The 19873-nt window shown below is 32.1% G+C and overlaps 3 protein-coding genes across 6 annotated transcripts in view; 1 reads left to right on the forward strand and 2 right to left on the reverse strand.

Annotated features, from left to right (window-relative positions):
• The window catches only part of LOC125827805 (sugar transporter ERD6-like 6), a 118471-nt gene that overhangs the window by 89589 nt on the left and 9009 nt on the right, over positions 1–19873 (forward strand). The gene's annotated exons all lie outside the window — the stretch shown is intronic.
• LOC125827906 (uncharacterized) lies at positions 809–2386 on the reverse strand. Its single transcript, XM_049507243.1, has one exon. It carries the CDS (start codon positions 2384–2386, stop codon positions 809–811), a length of 1578 nt encoding a protein of 525 aa, XP_049363200.1.
• On the reverse strand, positions 2481–16779 carry LOC125827808 (alkylbase DNA glycosidase-like protein mag2). 4 transcript variants are annotated; one of them, XR_007443013.1, is made up of 3 exons: positions 15586–16779; positions 13972–14042; positions 11797–11815 (listed from the first exon to the last, which is right to left on the reverse strand). XR_007443013.1 is itself a non-coding variant. In XM_049507151.1 (2 exons), the coding sequence occupies exons 1-2, from the start codon at positions 16581–16583 to the stop codon at positions 2496–2498; spliced, it is 1005 nt and encodes a 334-aa protein (XP_049363108.1). In that variant the 5' UTR covers positions 16584–16779; the 3' UTR covers positions 2481–2495. The 4 variants fall into 4 exon arrangements, 3 of the variants coding, with proteins under 3 accessions (XP_049363108.1, XP_049363106.1, XP_049363107.1); XM_049507151.1 differs by lacking the exons at positions 11797–11815; positions 13972–14042 and adding an exon at positions 2481–2502; XM_049507149.1 differs by lacking the exons at positions 11797–11815; positions 13972–14042 and adding an exon at positions 3309–3527.

Genomic DNA, 19873 nt, shown 5'->3' on the forward strand with positions numbered 1-19873 from the left:
AAGAATTTAATAGATTAAAATCGACTCATATATCAACTGAATGAATTTGGACGTGTTGAAATATAATGGACGAAATTGATAAATAAGCGGAATAATAAGAATTTAATTGATTAAAATCGACTCATATATCAATTGAATGAATTTGGACATGTTGAAATATAATAGACGAAATTGATAAATAAGCGGATTTATAATTCATTGAAAGGTTATTTTAAACTTAAATTTGGACAGATTGAAATATAATGGACAAAATTGATAAATAAGTGAATTAATAATTCATTCAAAGGTTATTTGAACTTGATTAAGATGTAGTAAATAATAAATGATAGTTCAAAGTCTATTCAATTCTTATCAAATTTTAATTATCCTCATTTTTGTCTCTTTTTCATGTGCTTTGACGTTTGATTGCTTCTATCCATATCTTCACTTATTTGATATAAAAAAACAAAAATACATTAAACATGTAGGTCACTACATACTACATAAAACACATTATCCAAAGTAATATTACAAAAACTTAAGGATCATACATACATACAGGCTAATTTTTGGGGAGCGTTTGGTACAAAGAATAAATTATTTTTGGATTAATTTATCTCATTTGGAAGATGAGATAAAATGATTCTAAATATAATGGGATAATAAAGTGGATATCCAGGATTAAGTTTGAAATTAGATTTATAATGTGTCTGATTGACAGTATAAATCTAATCTCAAACTTAATCCTGAAATATCTCACCTTATTCCGCGTACCAAACGACCGATAAAAGTTCAGAGAGTTTCTGAACTAACCCTCTGATTAAATTTATTAAAGACAAGATTTCAAAGTCCTATTTGTTGGAGCAAAAAATACCCCTTCTTCTTCTTCCACAACTAACACTTTCTTTCCCTTTTTAGCCTCTTTTTTTCCAATTTGCATCATTTTTTGCATTGTGCTTTGAATATTACCATTATTATCAAACTTCATTTGCATTATAATATTCATTTGTGACTTCATAAATTTATACTTAGCAAGCCATCTTTGTATTTTCCCAGAAGTAGTCTTTGGTACATTTCCAATTTTAACAAGTACCACAAGTCCAATTCCAACACCTTCTTCTTTCATTATTGTTTTCCTTATTCCTTCACATATTTGCTTCAAAAACATATCACTCTCTATTTCACCCTTGCTTTGTACCTCCGTGACAACAACTATAGATGTGTATTCAGATTCAGACATCTCGAATGCTGCAACACAACCTCCTCTTAGGAAATTTGGACAACTATTATAAGTTAATGTCTCCAAATAATGTGGATGTATTTCTTGTCCATTTGAGAGTTTAATAACGTCTGAACATCGTCCTGTCACGTATAAAAATCTTTGTTCTCCTTCGACAACTCCTCTATCCCCTGTTCGAACATAGCATTTTCCCGCCTTATTTTTAAGCGTGGCGTTGAACACTTGTTGAGTTAGAGATGGATGTCCTAAATATCCAGTAGCATTGCTAGGGGATGAAATCCATATTTCACCTTCAATTCCATCTTCCACAATCTCATTTGTATCTTCATTCACAACTAGAATTTCAATGTCTACATGATCTTCATCAAGCCTAGCACTTGGCAAGAGCTTTTTATACGTCGAAAATTTGTCACAATTACTACTTTTCCATGATGTTGAAACAAATGTGCCATTCTCAGCTAAGCCATATGAGGGAGAAATTGCCAAAGGATTAAGCCCAAAAGGCCTAAAAACTTCAACAAATTCTTCAACACATGAATCGTTGTATATTGGCTCGTTAACGATGATCAAATTCATCAAGCTCATCATACTAATAGGATTGTTAACAGTTCTTGTAACAGTTGCCTCAGCATGACCACGTTTCAACACGAGTGGTAAAGCAAATGAAGGAACAGGAGTGCAAGTTGCCTTGAACTCCGATATCAATTCAAGCCAAATCCTAGGACGATTGACAAATGTATTCGGGGATGTCAACACACACGTTGCCCCTGAAACAATCGTCAACAACAAAAACATAAGTCCACAATCATGGTACTGAGGTAACCACGAAACAACAACAGTGTTCGGGTGTAAATCATAAGCTTTCCTCGCGACTCTAACGTTATGAGCTGCAGAGCCTGCAGTCACTAAAACAGGCTTAGGAATAGCAGTTGTACCAGAAGTGTACTGAATCAAGTACACATCATCAACATTGCAACCACTGTAACCAAAATTCACATTTTTCACTTGCATTTCCATTTTCTTGCCATTTAAATCCTCAGTTGAAATCCATCGAACCTTCTTCAAGGCCTCGGACAACTTCTTATTACTCGATCTTGCAACATACTTCTCAACATGTTTGATGTATTCGCGTTGTGCTATAGCAACTTTAGGCCTTGTTTGAGACATAACTCTAAGTAAATGATGCCAATTGCCATTCGAAAAAGACGGGTGAGGAGGGCTAATAGGAACAGCTAAAACTCCAGCCCTTTGACAACCAAATATCACTTCAACAAATTCAAGTCCTGGTGAACATAAAACAAGAACAGTATCATTTTTTCTTAAACTAAGTAACAATTCAGAAGAAATACATTGGGCTGAACTATTTAACTCCTCGTAAGTGATCGACGAAAACTGAACCAATGGGCCATCTTCAGCCCAAATGAAAGCTGGTTTGGACTTAAAACTTGAAAGTTTGGCCCAAATTGGAAGATAAAGATCCACAACAGGTTGGTCAGGGAAAAAAGGATCATAATTTTCATAGTTCATGGCTATAATCTTAAGTTTATTTGCAGAAATATACTGAATTTTGTATGAGTAAGTAAATCTTTTCAAGCATGTTTGTTATATATACTACATACTGGGACTAAGAAAAAAGGAATTTAAAAATTTTGATTGAGATTTTTTTTTTTTTTGTATATTTTAAGGATATACTGAAGGAATATTCTGGTATATACATCAATAGCCTCGTCAATTACATGTCTTAGTATGTTAAATTACTACTACGTTATTACCTAGGATATTATTTAAAAGGATATCAGACAAATTGCCGCGTATTTATCCTTTGTTGCTACATTAAGATTTATAATATAATGTTTTTTATACATGCAGAAAATATTTTTGTTAAGTTTGTTATGTATTTGGTACCTTGGAATATCTTTTGATACCATATGATTGTGTGGTGAATTTGTATGTTTCTGTTTGTCATAGCATTTGAGAAGTAAATACCCTCTCCGTTTTAATTTGTTTATCTGATTCTAATTTGGTATGAAGTTTAAGAAAGTAAAGGAGACTATTAAATCTTGTGATCTTAAACTAAAGATATGCAGTGTACCAAAATACTCTTTAATCTTATAATCTTAAACATGTCAGGAGTTATAACACCAGTTGTTAAACGTACTAAATGAATTTTTACAATGTTCTGAGCTTGATTTTTCAGTACATTTAGACAACCTGTGGCTAACATTACAGCAATTTGCTATCCCAAATATAAGCCTTCACAGCCACTGACAATCATGTGAACTTCAATTACTGTCCCCATGCACATGCCCTGCACTTCATGATTAGCAAAACAAGAAAATAAAAGGGTTGTAGCTACAAGAAAAGGCTAAAATGAATCTTATACCAAGAAAAAGAAAGAGAAGGGGGAGGGGCAACTGATCGATATCAGAGGCAGATTTAGCTTTGACAATGTGACTTTAGTCCAAACAGATCACTGCTCATTTTATTTGTATGTATTATGGTACAACTCGAGTTATATTGGTAACATTATATCCTCCACATCTGTCTCTAATAACTATTTATATTCTTAACGCTTGCACATATATATTACGCTTTGGTAATGCTTTACTAATTAATATGAGAGAAACTGTGAGTTGGAGAACTTGGTCTACATGTTAGATTAACATGTTGATCTTGCAACTTAGAATAAATAATAAGTCATTCATTATATATCGATCTACTCTCAAAATGATGACTATGGATTGTATATTTTGATATATTGCCTTGCAGTATTGATTACATTGTTATTAGTAGTGGAATGTTTATTATATTTCCACATTAACCATGATTTGTGTGTAACTAAGTTGAATAATAGTTTGATCAATGATATTTGTTCTTAATCAGAGAAATGATAAAAGAGGAAGAAGAAAATAGTGAAGTGATTCATGAGAGATTGGAAGAAAGTGTATTGTGATTTTTCTAATACACGAAAAAGTATATTTCATGGTGAGGTATTTATACACTCACTTGTACATAATGAACTTGATTAAAAAAAATAGAAAAATAACTTTTTTTCATATATAAAGTTGAATATAGAAAAGGTGATGTGGAGCGCGCCTCTCCATTTACACTTTTTTTTTTTTTTTCATTTTTTGACATTTTTCTGAATTTTTTATTGCATTTTTTGGTCCATTTTAGCAAACTGATTAAAGGATAATTAAAGATCTTATAAAGCTCAATTAAACATGGCAAACAAATGCATTAAAGCCTAATTAAAACTTGCAGCCCACGTTGCAGTCCCTTCATTTCTTATTTATGTCTATTTACAGTGTTTTCAATGTTAAAGTGAAAGACTGATTTTCAAAATCAATTCAACTTTTTAAGCAAAAATGATTTAAAAGAGTTGCCATATATTTTTCAAACATAAATTAAGAAAACTTGATTTTAGGGACTTTGACATAAAAAGTTTTTAAAAAATAGAGAAAAAAGGTTTGAGATTCTCATTTGCACTTCAAAAAGGGTTTTACGGCATTTGAAGGGTCCGCTAACACAAAATTATCCTACGACTTGACCAAAATATTTTGACTAACTTTGAATAATTAACTATGTAAAGAAAGCCTATTTTTAAAAGTCACTTGAAAAGAAAATGAACTTAAAATGATTTTTTAAGGAGTAAAGTGAAGTAATTGCCTTTTTTTTCCTCTTGACGGCAAAGCTCCTTCTTTTCGAAATTGTATAGTGTTCAATATAATTTACATCAACAAACAACTAAGTAAGTAGATAGTCTATCGATATATAATAGGAGAGGTAAAAATTGTCACATGTCAGCACCACAAATATTCAAGAATTTTAATTGTTTAAAAATAAAAAATAAAAATTGGAAGTTGAATTAAATTTTAGTGTATTTTTTTAAAATATCATAAATTGTTAATTATTACTCCCTTTGTCCCAATTTATGTAAATTACTTTCCTTTTTAGTCTGTCCCAAAAATAATGACACATTTATATATTAAGTAATAATTTAACTATAAAATATCTATTTTACCTTTAATGAAATGATTTACAGCCACACAAATTTCTATCATTCATTTTGGACCACAAGTTTTAAAAGTCTTTCTTTTTTTCTTAAACTCTATACCGAGTCAAATTACCTCACATAAAATGAAACAAAAGAGTAGTATAATTTATAATATAAATTTTTAAAATTTTTAGATACATAACAATTAACATGCCATGATTTGTAGGCCAAAACAAAAATGTAAATGTTCTAAATGAATAGGCCCACAAACTTAGATAAAGTAGTAATAGATAATGAAACAAAATTAAACAAAGTAGTAATACATAATGAAGGTTAATTTAAAATTAACTTAAAACTAATTTTATCACTTTTGTAACAATACGAATATATGTGTGCCAATTTTATAACGGTAGAGATATATATATGAGTCACTTTTATAACGAGGACATATCAGCTCTAACTAACAAAGTTGAGTGGTATATCAAAACTTTTTCCCATCTAAATATTTATAAGTGATTATCTTAATTTTTTTTTAGTATTTTTAATATATCTATACTATCTTAAAAACATGAACTCCCTAACTTGAATGTTAAATTACTATAATGCCCCCAACTTAAAACACTAAATTTAGTATATTTAATATTATAATTATTTACGCTACATTATATTAAAAGCATACACCTTTTCACATTGAAGGGTAGTGACTTTTCTAAATGGTTTTGACTTTTTTATAGAGTTGTAACTTCTTCGATGAGTTATGATTTTTCCCAAAAATTGTGATTTTTCTGAAGGGTTGTGACTTATTAGAAATGACACGATAAGAACCTTTACATACTATCCTTTGTTGTCTTTCAATAGAGGGGGTTTCTCACACTTTTAAACTATGAATTTTGTAAGTTTTCTATTTTTCTTCTTAAAACAAGGAAGATTGTGAGATCAGTTGCTCAATTATGCAGTTTCAATATTTTTGTGGGTAAATTAGATAGATCAACAAAAATTGATGCAACAAGGAGAATGAAATAATTCAACTTCAAACGAGAAGAGTATCTTGATAATTAATACGTACTCATTTTCATAGCCTTAAAATATACTTTTGCAGCAACTTCTACTTGACAAGAAGATCAATGATTTTCCGTTGCACAAACTACAACTTGGTGTTCAGAATCTGAAAAGTCCCAAACTGTTGGAGAAAAAGTATTTGATCAAAAACTTGTTTGAAGAGTCGAAACTACATTTAGTAAGTACTATTTCATTTCCAATTTTTTTAGTGTACTTTTATTTTTATTCAGTTTAATATAGAATATTCTTTTTTCTTGGGGTGGAGGCGCATCTTTAAAACCACAAAGTAAAAAGACATTTTTATATATTCTACATATAATCCTTACATTAAAAGTCTTTTTTATTTTTAAAAATTTCAGATTCAATTAAAATTAGACCAATCTATATCTATCTTTTTTTATCTATCTACACTACCTAACTTAAAACACCAAATTTAGTATATCTTCTATATTTTATATTGTATTATATTTATTTATGTGTATTATACTATATTATATTCAAGACAGACACCTTTTCACATTGAAGGGTTGTGACATTTTCGAAGAGTTATAACTTTTCCGATGAGTTGTGACCTTTCTGAAGGGTTGTAACTTTTCTATAGGGTTGTGACTTTTGGAAGAGTTGTGACTTTTCCAAAGAGTTATGACTCTTCCGATGAGTTGTGACCTTTCTAAAGGGTTGTGACATCTTTTTGATAAGCCACAATAAGCTGTTTTTCATACACTACCCTTTGTTTTCTATAAAAAGAGGGGCTTCCTCAAATTTTTAAACCACATTTTAAAAAAAAATATTAATTATTCTTCTTCTTCTTAAAACAACCTATTTAGTGTATCTTTTATATTTTTATGAGAAGGAACAATATGCACATACTAATTCTACACGTTTTAACTATAAATGGAGGGGTTTCCTCACATTTTTTAAACTATGTTTTTTTAAATGTTTTCTATTCTTCTTTTCTTAAAACCTCAAGATTGATTTACCGACGTTGACAATATCAAAGTTCAGTGAAATTAGAACACTCCCGAACATGAATGTTGAATTAATCTAATACTCCAACTAAAAAACATCAAATTTAGTATATCTTTTATATTTTATAATAATATTTATATTATATTATATTATATTAAAAGTAACAACCCCAACAATAAAATAATAACAAAGTCATGCACTATAAAGAAGGGAGGAGAAATATATTTAAGAGGTGTAACTAAGAGATTTTAAGAGTGACTAATTTTTTTAATAATATTCACGTTATTTTAAAAAATAGTGTGATACATGATTTGATATTCACGTGCAATGCACGTGCGTCAAAACTAGTAAACAAAAAGATATTACCACTTCATACGTTTTTAGGTAAAAGAACATGAGGGTAAAGGTGGTGGGTGGGGGTGGAGCGGCCTCTTGAATCCACAACTCTGTTTCAACTTCAACTGCTTTTAAAAACAGTGGCTCAAATCATTAAAATCAAGAATCCGAAGACTCTATGTGAATCGATAGGGTGCATTCAATTCATTGGTGTGAGTTCGTTAAATTCAAAAACATTATTTCAACTTCGTGCTTTGAATTTTTTTTCCCATTTAAAAGTCTTTCTTCTTTTCTTTCGAAACAGTGTCTAGCTCAATGTTCTTGATCAATTGATTAAAATCAAGAATTCGAAGACTCTGTGTGAATCGATATGGTGCATTCAATCCATTGGTGTTTATTTCAACTTCGTGCTTTGAATTTTTTCCCCCATTTTAAAAGTCTTTCTTCTTAGACTTTTCTTTTGAAACAGTGTCTGGCTCAATGTTCTTGATCAATTGATTAAAATCAAGAATTCAAAGACTCGGTGCGAATCGATAGGGTGCATTTAATCCATTGGTGTGAGTTCGGTAAATTCAAAAACTTTATTTCAACTTTATGCTTTGAATTTTTTTCCCATTTTAAAAGTCTTTCTTATTTTCTTTTGAAACAGTGTCTGGCTCAATGTTCTTGATCAATTAATTAAAATCAAGAATTCAAAGACTCGGTGCGAATCGATATGGTGCATTTAATCCATTGGTGTGAGTTCGGTAAATTCAAAAACTTTATTTCAACTTTATGCTTTGAATTTTTTTCCCATTTTAAAAGTCTTTCTTATTTTCTTTTGAAACAGTGTCTGGCTCAATGTTCTTGATCAATTAATTAAAATCAAGAATCTGAAGACTTTGTGCGAACCGATAGGGTGCATTCAATCCATTGGTGTGAGTTCAGTAAATTCAAAAACTTTATTTCAACTTCGTGCTTTGAATTTTTTTTCCCATTTTAAAAGCCTTTCTTCTTTTCTTTTGCAACAGTGTCTGGCTCAATCGGTTCTTGATCAATTGTTAAAATCAAGAATCTGAAGACTCTGTGTGAATCGAAATGGTGCATTCAATCCATTGGTGTGAGTTCGGTAAATTCAAAAACTTTATTTCAACTTCGTGCTTTGAATTTTTTTTCCCATTTTAAAAGTCTTTCTTCTTTTCTTTTGAAACAGTGTCTGGATCAATTGGTTCTTGATCAATTGATTAGAATCAAGAATCCAAAGACTCTGTGCAAATCGAAACGGTGCATTCAATCCATTCGGGTGAGTTCGGTAAATTCAAAAACTTTATTTCAACTTCGTGCTTTGAATTTTTTTCCCATTTTAAAAGTCTTTCTTCTTTTCTTTTGAAACAGTGTCTGGCTCAATGTTCCTGATCAATTGGTCAAAATCAAGAATTCGAAGACTTTGTGCGAATCGAAACGGTGCATTCAATCCATTCGGGTGAGTTCGGTAAATTCAAAAACTTTATTTCAACTTTATGCTTTGAATTATTATTTTTTGGTAACAACTGTAAAAAGATACCTCCAGCCATACTTCTTAAGTCCATCTACAATGCTCAAACAAGTGAGAATTAGTCTCCATCACTTGTTCATTACAGAGGCAATAATCGGTCTCATCATCTTGAATGTGGAGACTCACTTTCCTCTCTTGTGTTAGCAGCCTACCATGTACAACCAACCATACAAAAAATCTATGCCTAGGCAAAGCCATTGAGGTCCATATTAATTCTGCATTCTTCAATTTCGGTCTCTGACCTATGATTGCCAAGTAGCTACTTGTAATAGAATACTCCCCATCTTTTGTGAGCTGATACCTGTCTTGAATGTACCATTGATGCATTTGTGCCTTGAGAGAAGTTTGTTTCCGCCAATACCAACTACTGTTCACTGGGCTGTGTGTTGCCAAATAGAGATATCCTATTTTATATATATGCCATGTACCCACTTTACCCATAATGACTCCTTGTTGACTGTTAATTGCCAAATAAGTTGTCCCACAAAGGAAACATTCCAGTTAGTATTACCTTTAATGCTTGATCCTCCTAGACTCTTTGGAAAGCATATATGTTCAATTCCCATGATACTAATGCCACCTTTCTTTTATCCTCAGACCCTCCCCATAGATATGTTCTACAGATTTTGTCCACTTCTTTCAATACACTCTGTGGAAGGATAAAAATCCCCCCCAAAAAAAACTTTGTATAGAGAACAAGACTGTATGTATCACTTGTAGTCGACCTGCATATCGTGGTGTACTTTAAGTGAAAATTAAAACTTAAATATGGTAAGAAAATTCGAGCAAAACCCTAACAGTTGTTAATTTCATTTTTTCATGAAAGTGTTTCAATCACATGAATCGGATTTACGTTAGGCCTACAATTATATAAGAGGAAGAATTTATTCTTAGTTAGTCTTTATAAAACTCATAAAAGAAAGTTATAATCTTCACTAATACAATAATTGTTTTCTTATATCATTTATATCTCATTTAATGATTATTCTTGTAGGTATTCAACATGACTCTAGTTGAGAAATTTTATCACAGAAATCTTGAAGCAGAACATCATCACAGAGAACAAGAAAGACAACGGGCAGAAGATCTGGAATGGTGTGCATGTAATGCTAACGAAGAAAAGCAGCCATGGACGGAGCTCTTAATGTTGTTGGCGTCGTGTTTTCTTTTGGTTTCGATTGTTTTATCCTATGTGTATTTATTGCATTATAGAGAGGGGTTTATATTTTGTTATACCCTTGATAATATTACTCCTCATATCCGTTGGAGTCAGGGGCGAATTTAAGCTTAAAAAATGGGTCACTTGAACCCGTGGTCATCCGACAAAACTCGATGTATTACTTGTAGAATTCTTAAAATATATCAAATAGCAATTGAATGAACCCATGAACACAAACAACTGGATGGTTCACTGGTTTGAGTGTCAGTTATCCACTTTGAGGTTGAGGGATCGATTCCCAGATGTGAAAATTCACAAAAGAGTTTCTGCATTCAGCCTTTTTTAAACTTCTTCTAATGACTTTTTCTTATAATAAAATTTATTTATTTTGCAAATGTATTTAATAATTTTCTTATGAAAAACCTATATTTATTATTGCTAAAATAAATAAGGCCCCTCAAATTTGAAAGCCTAAATTAGTTGCCCTTTTTTCTTAAAGGGACAGAGCCGCCCCTGACAATGGTGCACCCGTTTTCTTGAAATTCTAGATTCGCCTCTGGTTGGAGTAGTTGGTTATATGGGTGTAATGGGTACTTTTGATTTTCCAAAATTTACACGGCATGTATCTCCTACAAGACCATAGGTTATATGCCATATTTTTGTCTCTTTTTCATGTGTTATTCATGTGTTTTTGATACCATATTATTGTGTGGTGAATTTGTATGTTTCTGTTTGTCGTAGCATTTGAGAAGTAAATACTCCCTTTGTTTTAATTTATTTGTCTGATTTTAATTTGTGTATGAAGTTTAAGAAAATAAAGAAGATTATTGAATCTTGTGATCTTAAACTAAAGATATGCACGGTGTACCAAAATACTTTTTAAATGTATTTTGATCACTTCAAGATTAGCAAAACAAGAAAATAAAAGGGTTGTAGCTACAAGAAAAGATTGAAATGAATATATATATATATATATATATATATATATATATATATAATATTTTTTAATCTTGTGGTCTTAAACATATTAGGTGGAAGTTAAATTTAAATATTGATCCATAAAAAAGAAACATTCTTTAATGTTTCAAAACAAACTAAAAAACGACAAATAAATTAAAAAAATATAGTATATTTTTTTTGTTAAAAAGGGCTTATAATAATTTTATTATTACTAAAAAGTTAGGTCCTTCGATTTTGGGGGACTAAAGGGCATATGCCTCAATTTTTAAGGCATTGAGCCACCCCTGGTTTTATATGTTCAACCTTTATTTCAAGAATGTGTATACACAAAATTTTAATATAAACGTAGATGGAATAAACTTGTGAAGCACATGTCGAGAATATGAAAAGGCATAACTTAGTTTTAATATTTTAAAAGGAATAAACTTGTGAAGCACAAAATTTTAATATTTTTTTAATCTTGTGGTCTTAAACATATCACTAGACCCGCTGTTTTCCAATTAGCAAGCTCTTAAATTCCACCAGATTCATACTTTAGCTTGATCTCGCATCCTTAACCCCTTAAATCACTTAGCTTGGTTGTTCGCATCCTTATATCACTTGACTCCTGAATATGAAAAATTCAATCAATGGTGTTTACTTTCTCATTAGAACTTCATTGGGTAAAAAAAGGCTTACTTGCTCATTAGAATTAAGTACATAGTTAATACTTCCATAAGTATAGGCATGATGTTGGAGTCACTGAAAGTTGTTTAGTTCAAGTCGACTGATGAAATGGCAATGGAGGTATACTAAGGAAGAGGACAGTTAATGGATAAGGGTAATTCTTGACAAATATAGTCAGGAGGGGATTTGGTGCACAGGTCATGTTAATAGAGTAGGGGTGTGGAGATCCATCAGATCTCATTGGGACACACTGCCAAAGAATTCAAATATAACTGGCTTGGGCGTGAAAGATCTTTTCCCTGATCTGTTCAACATTTCAACTTCTCCAAATGCTTACTTGTCCACAGCTAAGGAACTACAAGCATGGAGCATTACTTTGAGGAGGATCCTAAATGATTGGGAAATTAAAGGAGCAGTCGAGTTCTTTTATACATGCAGAAATTATTTTAGTCAAGTTTGTTATATATTGGTACCTTGGAATATCTTTTGATACCATATGATTGTGTGGTGAATTTGTATGTTTCTGTTTGTCATAGCATCTGAGAAGTAAATACTTTGTATGTTTCTGTTTGTCATAGCATCTAAGAAGTAAATACTCCCTCCGTTTTAATTTGTTTGTCTGAGTTTGATTTGGTATGAAGTTTAAGAAAGTAAAGAAGATTATTAAATCTTGTGATCTTAAACTACAAAATGCACAGTGTACCAAAATACTCTTTAATCTTAGAATCTTAAACATGTCAGGAGTAGTTGTTGAACGTACTAAGTGAATTTACAATGTTCTCAGCTTGATTTTTCCAGTAAATGTAGACAACCTGTGGCTAACATTTCAGCAATTTGCTATCCCAAAAATAAGCCTCCACGGCCACTGACAACCATGTGAACTTCAATTACTGTCCCCATGCACATGCCCTGTATTTGATCACTTCAAGATTAGCAAAAGAAGAAAAATAAAAGGGTTGTAGCTACAAGAAAAGACTAAAATGAATCTTATACCAAGGAAAAAACAGAGAGGGGGGGGGGGGGGGGAGGGGCAACTGATCTTGCCACATGACCGATATCAGAGGTAGATTCAGGATTTAAACTTGATGGATTCAATATTTATCTTGAATTCATTGCATTTTACAATTATGAATTCAAAACATGCTTCTGTTAAATTTTTGGAGATTACTCAAAGTTGTGTCCTCTAACTGAAGGTCCTATGTGCATATTCTTTTCCCCCCCTTATAACTGGAGTCTGAGCTAGTTTAGGAACACCTCAACTATTCCACGAGTACCTGCAATCTCCCACCATCACAGGTACATGTAATTCTACCCTTCAAGGCTTAACAAATGGAAAGAAATCACCTTATGTTTTTGTCTCAATTGACATTTGAATCCTGGTCTCTATATGAACTCACTTTATTGATCATTAGACCACACCCTTGAGTGCTATGCTTTATGTGCTACTAAATTATGATCTGCATGTACGGAGATTGGACGGATAAACATAACTACTCGCTCATCTTCCCAATAGTTTGTGTTTGTACTGATTATGGCACACAAAACTTGCCATTAAGTTTTCGTTAGTCGTTTTAAGTGCCTCATTTTACTGGAAGCTGATTAGGACTAGTTCTAACTTGATCCCGAGTGGATTTCCAGTGCCTTATACAACCAGCTCAAACCTCCTCAGGGAAAAGAGAAATCCAGAGGCCCCTGTGTGGCACTTCAAAAGGTTATTGAACCAGAAAGTATGACAAACTATTCCTCAAGGAATAATTTCATCAGTAAAAGAAAAAAAAGAGAACCGACAAAAGGCCAAAAAAGGTTAAGAATCACTATGCAATCAACAGGTCAGTACTGATGAACCAAATGAGAAAGATCGCGAGTATACATTTCACTTCAATACTTTTATGTTTTATATTTCAACCTTTATTTCAAGAATGTGTATACACAAAATTTTAATATAAACGTAGATGGAATAAACTTGTGAAGCACATGTCGAGAATATGAAAAGCATAACTAAGTTGTGCTGGACCCGCTCTTTTCCAATTAGCAAGCTCCTAAATTCCACCAGATTCATACTTTAGCTTGGTTTCGCATCCTTAGCCCCTTAAATTACTTAGCTTGGTTGTTCGCATCCTTAGACCCTTAAATCACTTAACTCCTGAATATGAAAAATTCAATCAATGGTGTTTACTTTCTCGTTAGAACTTCATTGGGTAAAAAAAGGCTTACTTGCTCATTAGAATTAAGTACATAGTTAATACTTCCACAAGTATAAGCATGATGTTGGAGTCACATGACAAAGTTGTTTAGTTAAGAGGGATTAGAGTAAGTAGCACCTCTTTTTTCTTTTTTTTTTTAAAATTAGTAATGTTGTATTCCTCAGCATTAAGGCTATGCTGGTGACCTCCAAAAATTCGTACATAGAGGGGCTAGGAAGGCTTTACTTGCTCATTAGAATTAAGTACATAGTTAATACTTCCACAAGTATAAGCATGATGTTGGAGTCACATGACAAAGTTGTTTAGTTAAGAGGGATTAGAGTAAGTAGCACCTCTTTTTTCTTTTTTGGTTGACATGGTAATATAATATTACAAACTAGCACATTAAACCAGAAAAGGTTTGATAAAGCTCAGCCCTGAACTAGTTTGCAGGAAGGGGTTAATCACCACCAAATCAAAAGGGGGTCTGGGAATTAAGGACTTAAATGCTCAAAATACAAGTCGACTGATGAAATGGCTATGGAGGTATACTAAGGAAGAGGACAGTTAATGGAGAAGGGTAATTCTTGACAAATATAGTCAGGAGGGGATTTGGTGCACAGGTCCTGTTAACAGTCCTTATGGAGTAGGGGTGTGGAGATCCATTAGATCTCATTGGAACACACACTGCTAAAGAATTCAAATATCCAAGTTGGTATTGGTAGAACGACTTTGTTCTGGGAAGACAACTGGCTTGGGCATGAATGCGTGAAAGATCTTTTCCCTGATCTGTTCAACAGATCAACTTCTCCAAATGTTTACTTAGCCACAGCTAAGGAACTACAAGCATGGAGCATTACTTTGAGGAGGATCCTAAATGATTGGGAAATTAAAGGAGCGGTCGAGTTCTTTAAGACTCTGGAAGAGTTTTAGGGGCTATCAGAAGCAGAGGACAAATTGTATTGGAATCCATGCAAAGATGGGGCTTTCACAGTCAAGTCTACCTATTTAGCAATCAGCAACTATGCTTATCAGATTATTGATTGGCCATGGAATTCTATAATGCTCCTCCAAAAGTTCTATGTTTCACCTGGCAGCTTTGACTCAAGAAAGGTTGAGAAGAAGAGGATTCCAGTTATGTTCCGTATGTTTGTTTTGTGACCCCCTTGGTTTCAGGGTGGACCTTTTCACTCTATTTTATTATATACGCTAAGCGAAAGTCTAACACAGAAACTAATAGCCATTTGTTTCTTCATTGTTCTTTTACTTATCCATTGTGACAGCTCTTTCTTAATTTGGTGGGGATCAAATGACTAACCACTCTGTAACTAAACTATTGCAAAGACAAGTTTTACCTGAAAGTAATCAACCAACTTCCCCCTACCGATAAACATCATAACAAACAATTGAAAATGCAATAAACATACATGGAAAAACACCGGAAAAGATGTATGACAATTACTGAAGGATTAATCGCAAACTAGACACGAAAGGGAAACATACCCAACATCAAGAATCCCATTAATAGGATCCAAGAACTGCTGATGTTGTTGTTGTTGTTGTTGTTGTTGTTGTTGTTGCTGTTGCTGCTGCATTGACAACATCTGCTGCTGTAAACTAACATCAGAGTTCCCCACCACATTGCCTTTCGAATTCCCCCCCTTTGCCTCTACAAACCTCCAAATGTACCACGAAGCTACCGACCTATAAGGCTTCCATTTCTCACACAACTGATCCATCTGTGATGGCCTAGGAAGATCCTCAAGACCATATAACATTCTCACCCCTTTCCTAATACCAAGATCATGTATCGGCAACACATCCGGCCTATGAAGTGAAAAAATCATAAACATATGAACTGACCAAGACCCAATTCCATTCACCATAGTAAGCATTGTAAAAAGGGATTTATCATCCATATCCACAATCGACTTATCCGACAAAATCCCATTTTGATACTTCCTTGCTAGGTCATGTAAATAGCTTGCTTTTCTAGCAGAAACCCCAATTTGACGAAGCTGTTGTGGTGTTAATCCCAAAACCATATCTGGCACCACATTCGATTCCCCACCACAAAGAGATATAAATCGAGTGTAAATCGATGACCCAGCTTTATACGCTAGCTGCTGAAACAGAATGCTTTTTGTTAGAGCAAGAAAAGGGGGTTGAAAAAGTTCGAGGGTAGGAAGTGGGTACGTTTCAATTAATGGAGAGAGTAATGGGTCAGAGGATTTGAGGTAATTAATGGCGGATTCAAGCTCACCTTCATATGAAAGTGAACGAGAAACGATTCTTGGCACGATGGTGGAAATCTGGGTTTTGGGTAGCGAGGGATCAACAGTATTGGAAAGCTTCCGGATTTTTCTGGGTCGAGAAGGAAGCTTGGTGGGTGGTGAATGAGCTTGAAGAGGTACAACATTAATGGCGTCGGTAGAAGGGGGATTTGTTAGGGTGGGGGTGTTAGGGTTGGGTTCAGAAGCAGATTCTGATTCTTCAGCCATGGATGAAGGAAAGGAAACTGGAAATGGAGATCAATTGAGGGACTTTAGCACATGGAAAGTCGTTAATGGAGATTGACAAGATTGAAGGTCGTTAATGGAGATTTGAAGGAAACCTAAAAATGGGATTTTTGTTCAATGCTACAGTGAAGTGTCAGCAGTCAGTTCGATGGTCGTCACTGCTACACCTTTGGGGTACAGCCGCAGCGTATAATAATTTCGAGATAAAATATAAAATTAATTCTTTGACACTATTTATATTTAAATTGTGAGATATTTTCTCAATTTATGAAAAAAAAAAAGTTACATGTTAGGTAACTTTATAATATTTCTCCTGTTAATATAAAGTATTTAAAGTTTATGTAGTTTAAATTTTGAGAATCACAAAATAAACAAGTGTTTTAGAACAAGAAAGAATAGATAAGAGTAATGTTTTAGTTTCAAATAACATAATGTTACTGATAAGGATTGCTACAGGAATACCAAACATAAAGTTGTGGTGTATTGGTGGGAGTGTTTTATTCTTAATCAGAAGTTTTGGGTTCGAATCTTGGATATGAAGAAAATCATGTTGGAAGCGCCACCATCGAATGGGTCCTAGCGTGATCTGAACTTAATCGAAGCTTCAATATGAAATTTAAAAATCGTGTGAAAAAAAAAAAAGGATTGCTGCGAAATAATAAAGTATTCATTCGATTTTATGCTAATGTGGGACTTCAGACACTTCATGAGAAAAAAACACACACAATATGTTCTGTTCGTCCCATTTTAAGAACTTCAAAAAATGTCACACTCCTTTCATTTTAAAATAAGTGATATTGAACACTTTCGAGAAAAAAATATTAACACACTAATTATTGTAACCTTCCATTTTAAAATAAGTGAATTGTTATGGTTAGGGGTGTTCACGGTTTGGATAAAAACCGATCCAAACCGAAAAATCAAACCAAATCGATAAAATAAAACCGATTTTATTTGGGTTTGGTTTGGTTTGGTTTTAGATTTTTGAAAACCAATAGTATTTGGTTTGATTATGATTTTATTCGAAAAAATCGAAGAAATAACCGAACCGAACCGGTGAATTATATACATATATTTTATTAATATACATACTTAATATATTGTTTTTATAAATAATTTTAAAGATCTTATACATATTTTCATTAAAATTTCTTTATAATTTACTTATTGAAAGCAAAAATGCCCAAGATGAAACATTTATCTTATTGATTTCATGTATATGAGTGTCTATGACAATTCTTTGTGGGACTGAAAATGTTATTGTCTCTTCCTTCTAGGCCAATATAGTGAATTTTAAAGCTTTATTGATAATAAATTTAGTGATCGAAAGTTCAGTAATTTAAGACATTCTAACTATTTTTCGTTTTGAATGGATTGTTGTCACTTTTTTCACATTTTAAATGAATTGTTTCTTTTATTTTTGTGTATGGTTAATAACCGAATAACCGAATCAAACCAAATCGAAACCGATAATCACCAAACCGATAAATGTATATTATATTTGGTTTGGTTTGGTTTTGATAAATTTAAAACCGATTAAGTTGGTTTGGTTTTGGTTTTGACCAATAACCTATCCAAACCAACCCGTGAACACCCCTAGTTATGGTATTGTACCTCCTTTGAGTATAAATATTAATATATTAATTATGCATTATGCATTATTTTCTATTTTTATCCTTTTTAATTATTTTTAAATTACTCTTTAGAATAACTAAATATTGATCATGGTAACTACTCCTCATCTTTACTAATCAATTAAAGTTTCTTGAGTTCATCGTATAGAAAATTTGAATGAAGGGTATAGAAAATTAGAATGAAGGATAAATATGACCAAAAAAGTTTTTAAAAAAAATTTAAAAAATGAATAACTAAGTTAATCTGAGCTATGAAAAACGTTGAACAATTCTCCTTGAAATGGAAGAAGTTGTCACTTTAAAATATCAAGACATCATAAATTATGTTTTTTCCAACCTTATTATTGCTCTTAATTAAGAGGTCAGAAGTGATTTAGGAGGAATGCTTCAGCATTTTTTTTTTGTTTTTTTATCGGTGTCCGGAGCTCATATTAAAGCTTCGATTAAATTTGGATCGCGCTCTGCAAGGCCCATTTGGGAGTGACACTCTCAACAAAATTTTCTCCATACCCAGGGCTCAAACCCGAGACCTCTAGTTAAGGGTGAACACTCTCACTAATGCACCACAATTCAGGTTGGTCAAAAGAAGCATTAATAGACGAGAGGATATTTTAATAAAACTATATGTTATATCTATTATATCTTTTTAATGGTGTCATATCACACACTTAAAATAGAACGGAAAAAATACAACATAAATATAAGTAATGGGTTTAGCGGACAAATTAAAACAAGTCCTTTATTATTAATTAAAATAAAAAATTAAGAAAAAAATTCAAATTCTATAAGTAGAATTGAAACATATGATCAATCTACTACTTGCTAAGTTATTGAGGAATAACAAAAAACAAATCTCATACTATTTAAATAAAAATAAGTTTTTTCATCGTTCTTCTTTATAAATCGAATTAAGTAAAAATAAGTTATGCTAAATAGGAATTAAGGAGGAGGAGGAAACGAATAAGCAACATAAAAATAAAATTTACCGACGTCAATTACAAGTGAAATAATTTAAATAGCACATGTAAAATCGATTAGCGGGTGCAATTTCTAACTTATTAATGGAAAATTAGATAAAATGTTATTGAAAAAACTTGTCATACTTAATTATAGTAGTTTTGATTAAATTAAAGAATAAAAAAGATATGATGACTAGATGAGTACATAGAAAGAAGGAAAATCTAAATGCAACCCTTTATAATTGTAAAATAGTGGTATCCACGTTCTAATTATTTTTTTATTTAAAATTATAGACTTTTTAATCAATTTCAAGGTTTCCACCAAGTCTTATTACCACTAATAATTCATGGAAATAAATAAATAAATACTTCACGTGCCATTTTTCTAAGGGAGATAATTATTCAATATTTTAAAGTGGTAAAGGAACATGAAAAAGCAATTGTTGACCAAGAACTAATTATTTTTATTTTTTTAATTATTATAAAACTAAACAAAAAAAGAAAAAGAGAATACTAGCTGTATTACAGACAGATCAAGATGTAGATTCAAAATTTCGAGTTAGCGTGAGATTACATTAGCTATGTTATTATTGTATTTCAAATCTTCTCGACTAAGTTGTATTTTTAAAAAAAATTTAAATGTAGAAATATGATCAATAAAGATTTATATAGTTAATTT

Source organism: Solanum verrucosum, unplaced genomic scaffold (genome assembly GCF_900185275.1).
Source record: "Solanum verrucosum unplaced genomic scaffold, falcon-dt-bn FXZP01000064.1, whole genome shotgun sequence".
Classification (NCBI taxonomy): domain Eukaryota; kingdom Viridiplantae; phylum Streptophyta; class Magnoliopsida; order Solanales; family Solanaceae; genus Solanum; species Solanum verrucosum.

Coding starts and splice junctions, on each gene's coding strand:
- LOC125827906 (XM_049507243.1), bottom strand. CDS start 2,386: ATGTCTCAAACAAGGCCTAAAGTTGCTATAGCACAACGCGAATACATC.
- LOC125827808 (XM_049507149.1), bottom strand. CDS start 16,583: ATGGCTGAAGAATCAGAATCTGCTTCTGAACCCAACCCTAACACCCCC. Junction 3,528..15,585: donor AATGGGATTCTTGATGTTGG/GTATGTTTCCCT, acceptor CATGAAGTGCAG/GGCATGTGCATGGGGACAGT.